The 12,123-nt window shown below is 33.8% G+C and overlaps 2 protein-coding genes across 2 annotated transcripts; both read right to left on the bottom strand.

Moving 5' to 3' along the window:
• Nucleotides 1-362: 362 nt before the first annotated feature.
• Nucleotides 363-7,387, bottom strand: LOC120333419 (nucleoporin p58/p45-like). Its single transcript, XM_078119598.1, has 12 exons — nt 7,270-7,387; nt 6,733-6,941; nt 6,165-6,203; nt 5,362-5,623; nt 4,716-4,847; nt 3,892-4,014; nt 3,198-3,316; nt 2,376-2,458; nt 1,781-1,871; nt 1,206-1,349; nt 984-1,118; nt 363-785 (listed from the first exon to the last, which is right to left on the bottom strand). The coding sequence occupies exons 1-12, from the start codon at nt 7,320-7,322 to the stop codon at nt 631-633; spliced, it is 1,545 nt and encodes a 514-aa protein (XP_077975724.1). The 5' UTR covers nt 7,323-7,387; the 3' UTR covers nt 363-630.
• On the bottom strand, nt 7,376-11,844 carry LOC120333409 (transmembrane protein 8B-like). Its single transcript, XM_039400829.2, has one exon. The coding sequence runs from the start codon at nt 11,830-11,832 to the stop codon at nt 9,949-9,951; it is 1,884 nt and encodes a 627-aa protein (XP_039256763.2). The 5' UTR covers nt 11,833-11,844; the 3' UTR covers nt 7,376-9,948.
• Between the last annotated feature and the right edge of the window lie 279 nt (nt 11,845-12,123).

Raw genomic sequence — 12,123 nt, 5'->3', positions numbered from 1 at the left:
TTTATAATTTTGTTAGACACAAATTCATTCTTTGTCTCACTGGATACAAGCGTCAAGATACTCCAATTTAAATAATCTAGTACCGGTACTGATTTTCATTATTGGCTCGGATTAACTTATATCTTGCTTGCATGCAAGCCCCCTGTACCACTGTAATAAATCCCAAATATGGAACCAGTCCAGATAATTTACTTACAAACTCCTATTCTGCTCTTCTATATAATCTTATTTATAGTCTTTACTGTAGCGTGTATATTATTTTGCAATAAAGCCGATTTTTTTCTCACACCAACAATATACTTCTGCAAACAAAGTTTTTTTTCATACCACAGGGTTCAGTCATTAGCCCATGAATGTTGTTGTTCTTTGTTTACACGCGAATCTGCAAAATGCATTGATTGCCTAGTAACCATGAAAAGACATTACAAATACGAGAAAAACAGTAGCACCAAGATCTATCTATCATCTATAGACACATTAAATCTGCTTTCGAAACAGCTTCACTGTCAACCATTAGTCCGATGACATTCTTCTCAGTGCTTCAAATAAATGTAAGTTGCTATCATCTACCGCTCCAGTCGATGAGGGCGTGTCTTGTCTACATCATCAACTAGAAGCGGTGCGTCCTAGTCATTTCTTCCCACGTTTATTGCCCAGAGGAGGACGTTTCAATTCAAATGTACTACCAGTGGCAGCAGAACCACCAAAAGTGAGTCCAGCACTCGTGTTGAGTGATGAAGTGTTGCCGAACAAGCCAGTGGATTGTGTAGCAGATGTGCCAAACCCTAAAAACAGTTGCCAAAATGATCAGCGGAATTAATATACAAGTGTTCCTTCCGCTTCAATTATTGGATCCTGAGGAAACTAAAAGTACCACCTCGCGCAAAAATGCCATTTATCCAAATAACAGAAACCGTCAACCCTACAATTTAGCAAAACAATCCAGAGAAACCTTCAAAGGTATTCTTGTGAGAAATTTGTACCTGCACTGAGGGGTTTAGTAGTTGAACCAAACCCACTAAAACCTCCGAACTTTGATCCAGTGGTTGTAGATCCACCACCAAATAAACTTGCAGTGCCAATAGGTTTGTTTGCTCCGCCAAATAGTCCTGTACCACCTGATACGAAATAGGGATGACATAATTTAAAACAAGTGTTACACATGCCCTTTTGCAATGATACTGCCATTCCCTATCATCACCTACCAGCTGGTTGTGTGGACAAAAGACCTTGTTGAGGTGGTCCCTGTTGCTGTTGACTTTGCTGATTAACCATTGATGCCATAGCTAAAGCAGCAACATTACTGAGTTGGTTGAACGGAGATAAGCCGGAAGTCTTTTGAGATTTTTCTGTGTAGAAAATGCATCAACTAGATATTTTTCTCTCAAATATGTCATTGTTGAATGTATTCTCATAGAGTTTTCATTCAATTTTGTTTGACACTTTATACAAAATTTTACAACATGATGTACAGAATTAATATAGTACATTAAGAATTGCAGCGAGAACTTCACTATATTAAAATGTTAAATGAACCTAGGATAGACTCATAATCCCTTATTTTCCCGTCTTTCGAAGCCTCTGATCACATAGCTTATTAATTAGGATACCACCAAATCGGAAAAGTATATCATTTCAGGTATATAACATGGCAATGTATCTTAAACTAAAGCACTGGTTTACCCAAATAAATGGGCAGGTGCATGAGAGTTCGATTTTTTATAATTTGGCCTATTTTATTACCATGTCAGACAAATGAAGAAACATCATCAAGATTTACCTTGCGTAAGCTTCTGTTTATTTGCAGCAAAAATGTCGAAAGTATCATTATGTACAATTCTTCGATAAACCAGATATTGTTCTTTAAGAATCTTAAAAATATTGATATTAACGGATTTATTACTGGCACATTTGCAACTACATAGCAACATTGTGCAATTTGTTTTGACACATTTTAGCTAGATCAATTCAACGAAGTAGTATGGACGTATGGTTATGTGATCTGACACTGCGCAGTCTTCACGTCTCCAGCTGACCACAAGATGCGCAATTTTTAATTATCACACACAAATAACGAATCCAATAGGGCAACTAAAAGTTAAAGCCTTCTAGCGAACAATCTTCAACCAACCAAAATGAACATGAAGAAGAAATCCTAACAAGATCAATGACAATGTAATAACAAAACGCTCCAAAGGTCAACTTCATGTACAAAAAGACTCATGCCAGCTAGATTCATTGTATCATAACCCAAATACCCTGATTTTTTAGCATTGCTTTCTTGTTTAAATGATCAAATGATGGAAGTAAGTAATAAAAAATTTTAAATCAAATTCCGACTGTAATGCATTAGTAATATAAATAGCAATTCATACCTTGACTTGATCATGTATAGAATGTAGATTAGCCGCAAGTGCGATAAAAGATTCCTGCATCTTGCATAAAGCCACATAAATATCTAAAAACATAAAAAAGATAAATTGAAACCAAAATCATATTGAAAGTGCTATAAAATATTATCATCGTAATAAAGGTAAGAATTATTTGTACAAAATGCAGAAGTAGCTATGTAGGACATTCCATTCTTGACCAACAGAAAACAATGACCCGCAACTAATCTTTCGAGACGTCAACTAAGTATATTGAATTGAATACGACATTCGCATCATGTGTCATGAGCGCATTGCAAACCAAGTTGATATTTGGAAGCCGACACTACTAGTCACGTCAGGGACGTCACATTTCAGAACAAGCAATGTGATACAGTGAAAACAAATACATTTTGTACACACACAACTACGAAGGTTTGAAATGACCAAAATGTGATAAATTGACACAGCTATACGATTGGAGAGATCCTTAATAGGCTTATTAAATTGATTAACTGGCTATAAAGAATCTGACACTTCCATCCTGCAATTTAAGAGACATGGCATGATCACAAAAATCAATCAGATTATTTTAAAAATGCATTACATGAAAAGTGAGTAATACTCAGGCTCGACAAAAGGGCAAATACTTCAATTTGAAAAATAAATAAATAAGAAATAGCTCTTTAAGATAGTATCTGATCACAACTTGAAGTATTTTGATGAAAAGTAATACGAGTTTATTAACAACCAAAACTATACGATGTCCTGATTTTTATAATATAAATAATACATCAGCAAAGTAACCAATATGAAGGTGAAACATACCTTGTGGTGTTAAATTGATAGACTGATCGGTTAAGCTAAGATGATTTTCTAATTCTTCAATTTGTTTTCTATATATTTGTATACTTGATTCAAATTCTGATAACATGTTCATAAAAAACCTGAAATAAATAGTATGGTATGTGTACCAGTTTAGGGTTGTTCAGGTTGTGCGTCATCTTGGTACGAATATTTTCGGATGTATAAATTATAAGCAAAATGCCAATAAACTTTGTTGTTACTTTGTATGTTGTCTGCTGTTGTCTAAAACGGATTCATTATTTCACAACTTTTTACAATTGTAATAAAATCAACAATTTTTCACTGGGAAATTCGCTCGAAAGTCAGGCACACTTACTCGAAAATATAGGTGATCAATCTCTGCGCGAAGTGAGAGTGCTACTGAGACTATAAATCAATATAGCGCGAATTACGTAACAGTAATTATCGGTTGGTGCAAGAACTTAAAGCAGTTCACCAGGAAAACAGCTACAATCCAAATATTGATATTGCAAAATTTCGGAAATATTCCCATATATTGAACTGATACAGCAATGAAAGAAAATCAAAAATATGATTGTGTTGTTATATTCCTCTATTAAAGCGGCCCTATTCGCCCACTTAATAGGTTGCCTAACTCTGTGTATAAATTGTGATTTTTCCATATTTTTGATATCAAAATATTTCATTTACTCACTTGATAGGAGCAATATTATCGTGTTGTAATGAAGGTGGAATATCTTGAGTATGTTTCGCTATTTCAATGTATCGTAATTCTTCAGTAAAATCAGAACGTAACTTTTGAACTGCAGCGTTGTTCCTAGTAATAAAGCAATACACAGTGACTAACTCACAATATTTTGGTAGAATGTTTAAATCCTCACTTCAGACAACAATCTTAGAGATGAACAATTAACCTATTATACCAGTTAAATGAGGTGCGAAGGACTAAGTAAAACTAAGAACAACCATGTTATTCATGGTTATGAATGGACTAAAGCAGCGGTTCCCAACCTTCAATGGCTTGTGGCCCCCTTACAAGGGCTTTCACCGCTTATGTCCCCCATTTATCATTCCAGAGGTAGAATCCAAATTCCACTATGTTCAAACAATTTATGCTCATTGAAGTGAAAACACCCTGTGAAATAACCTTAGCAAGCAATGAAACTACAAAAACGAGTAATTGTCGATTTTTGCGCGTAGCATTGTCGCCCCCCCCCCTCCAACTGTTGTGTGGTCCCCTTGGGGTGTCCCCGGTTGGAAACCGCTGAACTGAAGGCAACAATACTTTTTTCCTATTTTACATCAGACAGACCCAAGATACAACCTTTTTTTCAATAGAGCCTAGGCTATATGATCAATCGTAGGCTATTTCATTCCTACCTCAGCGAACGAAATATCAATTAACTCAAGTACAAAATTTAAAAAATGTCAAACAGAATTTGAATATCTATATATATATAAATAAATTATTATTACTCAGTTCTACGGTGCATATTTAAAAACGAATGGTGAACCTACCTATGTAAGGCTGATGAAACACTGCCGAGAGCATAAGAAAGTGACGAAACTTCTTCTTGTATTTTACGAAGTGATCGAATTGAAAATTTACCGATGGTGTTACTTCCTTCTTTTTGCTTCTTCACAAAATTCCTGAATGAGTAAGATAAAAATAATGAACGTATGAAAACCAAACCAATTTTGAGAAAATTATCCCAGTAACAAGTGGGAATATTACGTCAATTATTTGAAGCAGAGGTACCGGTAATTGATAATTGATGCGCCACGTTTAATAAAAAAGCAAATAGATAAGAAGATGAAGTATAGGTAAATGTATTACAGTCAAATTACTTTAAATTAACTAATTCATTATGAGTGACAGCCAGTGGAAGCTTTTGCTTGTGGCACCTACAGTACTGTTTGAACAGCCTTCTGAATAGGGGCCCAAGGCCCAGTTTAAAAATACTCAATTTTAAGATTGTTTCCAAGCAACATTTGCCTTAGAAAGTTGACCTAAACCACATCCGCATGTATACTATATTGTAATTAAAATTGTCAGCATTACTTAAATACTCTTTTATTTAGCTTTCTTTATTAGGCTAATTAATTTCAAGTCTGTTTGAACACATTTTAATTAAAAACGGTTATTCTAAACGGTCATACTAACTCAAAATCTTTAACATCCTTGCACAATTCATCTGGGACTTGCTGTTCCTTCAACGCTTGTCCTACGCCGTTATTTTTGTTGCCATTACCGTCGCTTTGATTACTTGTGCTGGCGGTCGACGAGACACCTCCGAGTCCTCTGAAAGCAGGTGCCGATGTAGTTGCTGCGCTTGTGCCAAAAGCCGATCCTGTGGTTGATGTGGCCGTTAAACTGCCACCGGTATTCCCAAGAGATAATCCGGTGTTGCCGCCAAATAAGAAACCTGATTTTATTAATAACTATATATAGTGATAATGCCATAAAAGGATAACGTTAAATTTAAGAAATACGCAAGATCGAAAGAACAAGATATATAAAGTGTTTATAAAGTTTTAATTAATTTTCGAATTCCGAAGAGAATTTATCGATACCATATATAGTTTGTTGGCCCCAACGAGTGTATTGAAGTTAAAACTCAAATAAATAAATAATGATTGAAATAAACAACCTGGTTAAGATATATTGAAAAACGACTCCATAACAGAATTGAAATTGTAAACTGAACTCTATGAACACCCTCTTGCTGTTATAATCATTACCAAATAAAGAATGAAACTCAGATAAAAATTTTAACTATTGATCCCTTATCCAAACAATTCTGATAAAAAATTCTTTTATGGCAAATTTATCATATATTTCAAAATTTTGTCAAAATATGATACAAGAGATACAGTATAAAAAGTGTATAAATTTGTTCTAATGAATGGCAATCAACATAAACAACATGCTTTAAATAGGAATTATAATTTTACTATGTTAAGTACCTGATGCTGTTGTTGCTGTAGATCCACCAAGCTTAAATCCTGAAATGTAAATTAGGATTCTTGTTTTCAAACTTCGAACAGATTGTGCTTTGTGGCTAGTTTGTATAAAATGTCCCAAATTGAATGTCATTGTCTTTAATTCAGTTTTCCAATTCAACTATAACTTTATATAAATAGATACAACTTGAACCAAAATCGTGATGAATTTCAATTGTTAGTATCCTCAAAAAAATTTAAACTATTTTTCGAATGGATCAACATTTTGCACAAATTTATCATTTCGGGCAATAGAATATTGATAACTGTGGTACATACAAAGGTTGTTATCAAATCATAGTTTTGGTCCATCAACACACACATCAAAAAAATGAAGATGATGTTAACCATGCTAAAATCATTTTATTAATGAACTTAATATTATTCAAATGATTCTTTCAGTCATCATGACTGGATAAGCACATTGAAAAATAATACTTTCCAAGTTTATTGTATTTACCAACAAACTATTCAATTACTGAAGACGTTTTTTTTTAACTTTCATGGAACAAGCAAATGATAGGTAATATACCTCCGCCGAATCCTGACCCACCCAGCCCAGTTGAAGTAGTTGTGTTAGCGGAGGCACCAAAGAGCGAGCTTGATGTTGCTTTGGCAGGTTGTGACGATGTATTTCCAAAACTGAAACCGGTGCTCGCACTCGGAGCAGATGAAGTTGTAGCATTCCCAAAACCAAAAGGCTGAACTGTACCAGTTGCTTTCGTTGTTGCCGTTGACGATCTGATTAAAAATATAAGATAAATTATATCTGATTCAAAGTAAGAAGCTCGCCATGGCAAATGTTGATATATGTGAAATTAAGATTTCTTTTAAATATCAACTATTCCCATTACCGACATAAACTGGTTACTAGACGGGGGAGCTTGTATTTCCATATTATTATGAAGCCATATTATCGAATTTCCTCTCCCCGGGGAGAAATATGAAATTTCCATCCTGTTTCAACTTGATATTGTCAGAACAATGGAATATTTAGCGTATTCATTCTGTACCCAACTTACAGAGCGGAAAAAAAATTTTTGCGATTTAGTTTCAGGCATCAACTTACCCAAATGAAAATCCAGGTTTCGAAGCACCCGTATTACCAAAACTGAAAGCCATTTCAGATTTCACTCTTTTACCAAAAAAAATTGACTAATTCTAAAATCGCAAAATCTGAAAAAAGGTGATATCATGATTAACAAAAAGAAGAAATAATTAGAAGAGTTAAACAGTGCAAAATAAACAGAACAACCAGGAAACCACAATTGAATTTTACAATTAAAGTTGTACAAATACAGATAGAGTAAACACAATAAGAACGAAATCAAACATAACATAACGGCAGATATGAGAAATCGAAAAGTAAACAGTACCAAACTGGAAAATTTTATTTAACTGAACTGAAACATTCAGAACATATTTGTTGCCCAGTAGACTAGAATATTGTACAGAAATTAGAAAACTGGAAAAATCTTGAATGTGTCTATTAAATAACGTACAGCAAACCCAAAAAACAGAAGCCATATGTTTCTTAATTACTCCAATGAAAATGAAAAAATTCGATCAACACTTGTTGTTTGTGTATGGAATGTATCCAAAATGTTTAATGAAATCTAGGACGCTTTGCACATGTGAAGTTATTTTGTCTCTAGAATATTTTCAAATGACCCAAGTTCTGCTTTTTTGAAAGGCCAACCTGTACCATACAGAAATAAAATGCTAATGTTTTGTTAATAATACATTAGAAATTGGAGTATATATATGGAAGATATTTATTATTCATATTTACCTTTAAGAAAATGGAACATTTTCATTATATAAGACCAATTTCATATGAAATTCAAGTAAATTTCTTTTTCACAAAAGTTACAAAATAAAATTTGTGAAACTGTGACAATACCGTTTGAACGATACAAAAAAGCAGTTTTGAATTTTTCAATAACATCCTTGCATAATTCCTATTACTCCTAACACAAAGGCAGAGAAACAGTCAGAGTTTTAATCATCAGAGTTTTTATAATACCAAACTTAATATAGACTTAAAACAACTAACACATAGAATAACTTTCTAAATCAAACTAAGCTAGATTTTATGAACACGGCACACTATTGAATCATAAAAAATACAGCACATCTCTTACAGTATATCATCGCATATTAGCAGAGTGTAAAACTCAAGGAAGAGTTGCCAAAGCAAGGGGTCGACTTAAACGTGCATAACTCTGATTGCATTCAAACGAGTGAAATTGTGCTAACTTAATTCCAACAGCTACAACTCGAACCATGCTAAGTTCTCACGATTTGTAGGTTTAGCTTTTATGGGAATTTTTAAGAATTCGTTGTTTTAAGGTCGTTTTCAGGGGGTCGGCTTATATGCGAGGATATGCAGTAATTCAATCTGATCTAAAAATGCTTCAAACTGAAAAATATTTACAAAACACAAAAATATGCAATAAAGAACATTCATGAAACTTTAATATAAATTGGTATAAAGCTTCCATATAAGTTAGATAATACTGGGCACAGGACAGGAACTTTCTGTAGCTTCCCATAATCGTTTATTTACAATATGACTGGAATTGTACCATAAAAATGAAAGCACTGATTACTGAATAATGGAGCAATGAAAAAAAAAATTAACCTAAGGTCACATATACCGATTAAAATACCGCATAATTGGCATAAAAACATCTTTTTTAACAGGGTTTTTGAAAGGAGTAGCGTACCATGTATAAATTTTTATAGTAAATGAAGCATGATAATCTGAAAATGGGTTTTAGAAAAATATTCATTGCTAACAAATGGAGAATTGAAAAAAATTTCTATGCAAAATATGCAAGATTTGGGTCTCATCAGCAGAGAGAGAGAGAAAGACATGAAAAAAATGCCGTTTCAGTCAGAAAACGTGAAAAATTATGAAAAAAATAATTATATGAAAAAAAAACTCAAATTGAAGAAAACTTTCAAGAAGGTAAATAACTTGAGGCGGGATACGTTTTTTTATCCTATATAAATGCTGAACCAATGTATTGTTGCCAATTCAATATTTCAACTATTACAAAAGATAGACCAGATAAATTGAGAATAAATAAGAATGAAAAATAGCTGGAATTCTAAATCTGAGACAAACAAATGTCTATTATTAATATAACAGTAACAAAATTATCCCTGAGAATTTAATCACTATATCAAGTGAAACATATTATTGAGGTTCACTATACAAAGCTTATTTAAAACCACTCATTGAAATGTTTTTTACATTCTATAACTGTTATTTAAAAAAAAATTTGATGAAGAAAAATACTAGCAGTAAAAGTTTATAAGGACCAATGTTTAGGCTATTTAAAATACCATAGTGAAAAATTAGAATATAAATTGATGATCATTTACAGAGATGATTTTGTCAAATATGCAGAATTATACTATCTTATACAAGCAAGCCCTCAATATCTAACGACTTAACGAGCTACTATTATTTTGAATGACTTATCCAATTTACCACATTGGGTGAAGTGGGGTACACAGGGTTTGAACACAAGATGTGTAATCTACAATGCCAACACATAAGTCTAATACTTCAGCTGCAACACCATCATGCTGGTATTATAAAAATGAAGTTCAGTGCAGAGTTTTGGAACATTCTGTATGAATATCCCTGCTTGTGACATGTTTATAACAAAATTAAGAATCTTGAGGTCTGTACTTAATCTATCTGCCTAATGTGCATATAAAACAATGTTTCCCACTATGAAGAATCATCAGATAATTCTAGATGAAAAGTGGTTGAATCTGTGGCATTTACATTATTATAATGAGTACCAGATATGCTGCCATCCTCCGATTCAACGTCAACTTGGGAAGAAAATTTCTTTTCTTTTGGGATCAAAAATAAAACTGCTGATCCCATTAAAACATGCCACATGCTGTGTACATAAAAATAATTATCTGGATCCTCAACAAATACAAATAATACAAAACCTAAAATGGCACATAATGCTCCTGGTATGAATGAAAACAACCAGACACGTTTTGCTGGATAGCAAGTATGTGAAGCCTTACATTGCCTTCCCCACCTAATTGCAAGGATAAACAGTCCACACAGCACTGGAACTAACGTAGTAAAAACACTGAATCTGTTATCTGTAACACCAACGCTAATTGCCATCAACCCCGCAATATGAAAACATGATTCAAGGATAAAAGGAAGGCGGCACATCGCAATCAAAGTTACCCACATCGCTGAAATAGATCCCAAAAAATCGGAAAACTGTAAAGTATTATAGGGCATGATACATACAGAAGCTGCAAAATCATTGTCACAAGCATGATAGAATGTTGAAAAAAACATAACAAAAAAGTAAACTATCGACTCTGAGTAAAATCCTTTCATAATTGCCAGTACGCCACAAGGAAAAAATATTATATTACTTAGAGTTAGCAGGAGTACAACAAGTAGTTGTTTGCTTCGAGGTACTGCATTTGTACCATCAGTGCAAGCAATGCCTTGCCAACCTCCTCTACAATCACAAGCCGAGAAAAATAAGATATCAGTGCGGTAAATTTTGCATTCACCTTGAGATGTACCAGAATGACATGAATCAATGCACTGAACGATATTTGTATCGAGATTTATATTGATATCAGTATTATCACAATCTCCTTCGATGCATTCAATTCCAACATCTAGAGCCCACAGACCACCTTTTGGAAACGGCCAGTACCATATATCATAAGCATCTTGTGATGAATTTACAATTAAACTGTGCCCGTTTTCACATGTATCGTAAGTGAATGGTGTATCGCTGTTCCATGTCGCACATCCACGTAACAAAATTGTATCGTTTTTTGATAATAAAGATGAGTTAAAACTAAGTTTTATTCTTAAAGTACCACCAACATCAGAATAAGGTTGTACGATCCAGCTGAATTTTAACGATTTATTTGTACTTATATTGTACCCTTCTTTTGACGTAATGTAATCTGTACTCAGTAGGCCGTTTCTGTACCGATCTAAGAATATATTATTTTCATATTGATTTGTATCCAGTGTATCAAAATAATTCTCACTTGTCATGACGGCTATATCCAATGGAAGATCGCTATATGCTTTGATGATGAGTTGAACTATGTATTCGCATTCATTCGGTATTTCAATTCTGCTTTGAACAGGTTTTTCGATAAAAACAGAAATGTAAAATTCTCCTGTTGTATTCCCTTCATCAGAGAAAATCATGATGTATTCGTCGTGTCGGTTTGGAAGGGATTGGGTTATACGAAACCCCCCAATAGCTGTTTCGTTCAAATTCAGCCATGTGTTATCTGGGTATGTAGCACCCGTGGGGTTGGGGACCGGTAAACCCCACTTTCGCACCAAAACCATGATTTTTACATGGGGGCATGATTCAGGTGAACCAGAACCAGTGTTCTCAATTCCGCCCGTCCATTCAAATGAAAAATTAGGAAGGTACGAAGCAGGAATAGGTGCATATATTACTTCTTGACTACCAACGTCAGAGTATTCAGAAAGCGCTAACGGCCCAAATTTCAGAACAGTTTGACTTGTAATGTTTTTGCTGATAACACAATGTATTCCATTAATTAGTACCAAGAATACAATGTTTAATAACATAACTGTTATCAGATACCTGTAGAAAAAAATATTTTAAAATTTATGAAAGGCAGAAAAGAAAGAGTGTTGGTGTGCTAATTTGGTATGCGATCTTAAGGCAGCAATGGTTGTGAGATCTATGTGATGTTACTTAGGATTAGAAACCGAATACTACGAGAATCTCTTCATGCAATTGAGATAATGTTGAGTGAGACGGCATACCAAAGTGCCAACTATAAATGGGGTCTTGTGTAGTTTCGTACCAAACGTACTCTTAGTGGGCTTAGCATTATTAATTTTCAATATGTCAAT

Source organism: Styela clava, chromosome 13, assembly GCF_964204865.1.
Source record: "Styela clava chromosome 13, kaStyClav1.hap1.2, whole genome shotgun sequence".
NCBI classification, from domain to species: Eukaryota; Metazoa; Chordata; class Ascidiacea; order Stolidobranchia; family Styelidae; genus Styela; species Styela clava.
This window is presented reverse-complemented; position numbering and strand designations above follow the sequence as displayed.

Coding starts and splice junctions, on each gene's coding strand:
- LOC120333419 (XM_078119598.1), bottom strand. CDS start 7,322: ATGGCTTTCAGTTTTGGTAATACGGGTGCTTCGAAACCTGGATTTTCA. Junction 3,317..3,891: donor GATAATATTGCTCCTATCAA/GTGAGTAAATGA, acceptor TATTTATTTCAG/GTTTTTTATGAACATGTTAT. Junction 2,459..3,197: donor TATCAATTTAACACCACAAG/GTATGTTTCACC, acceptor TTATGTTTTTAG/ATATTTATGTGGCTTTATGC.
- LOC120333409 (XM_039400829.2), bottom strand. CDS start 11,832: ATGTTATTAAACATTGTATTCTTGGTACTAATTAATGGAATACATTGT.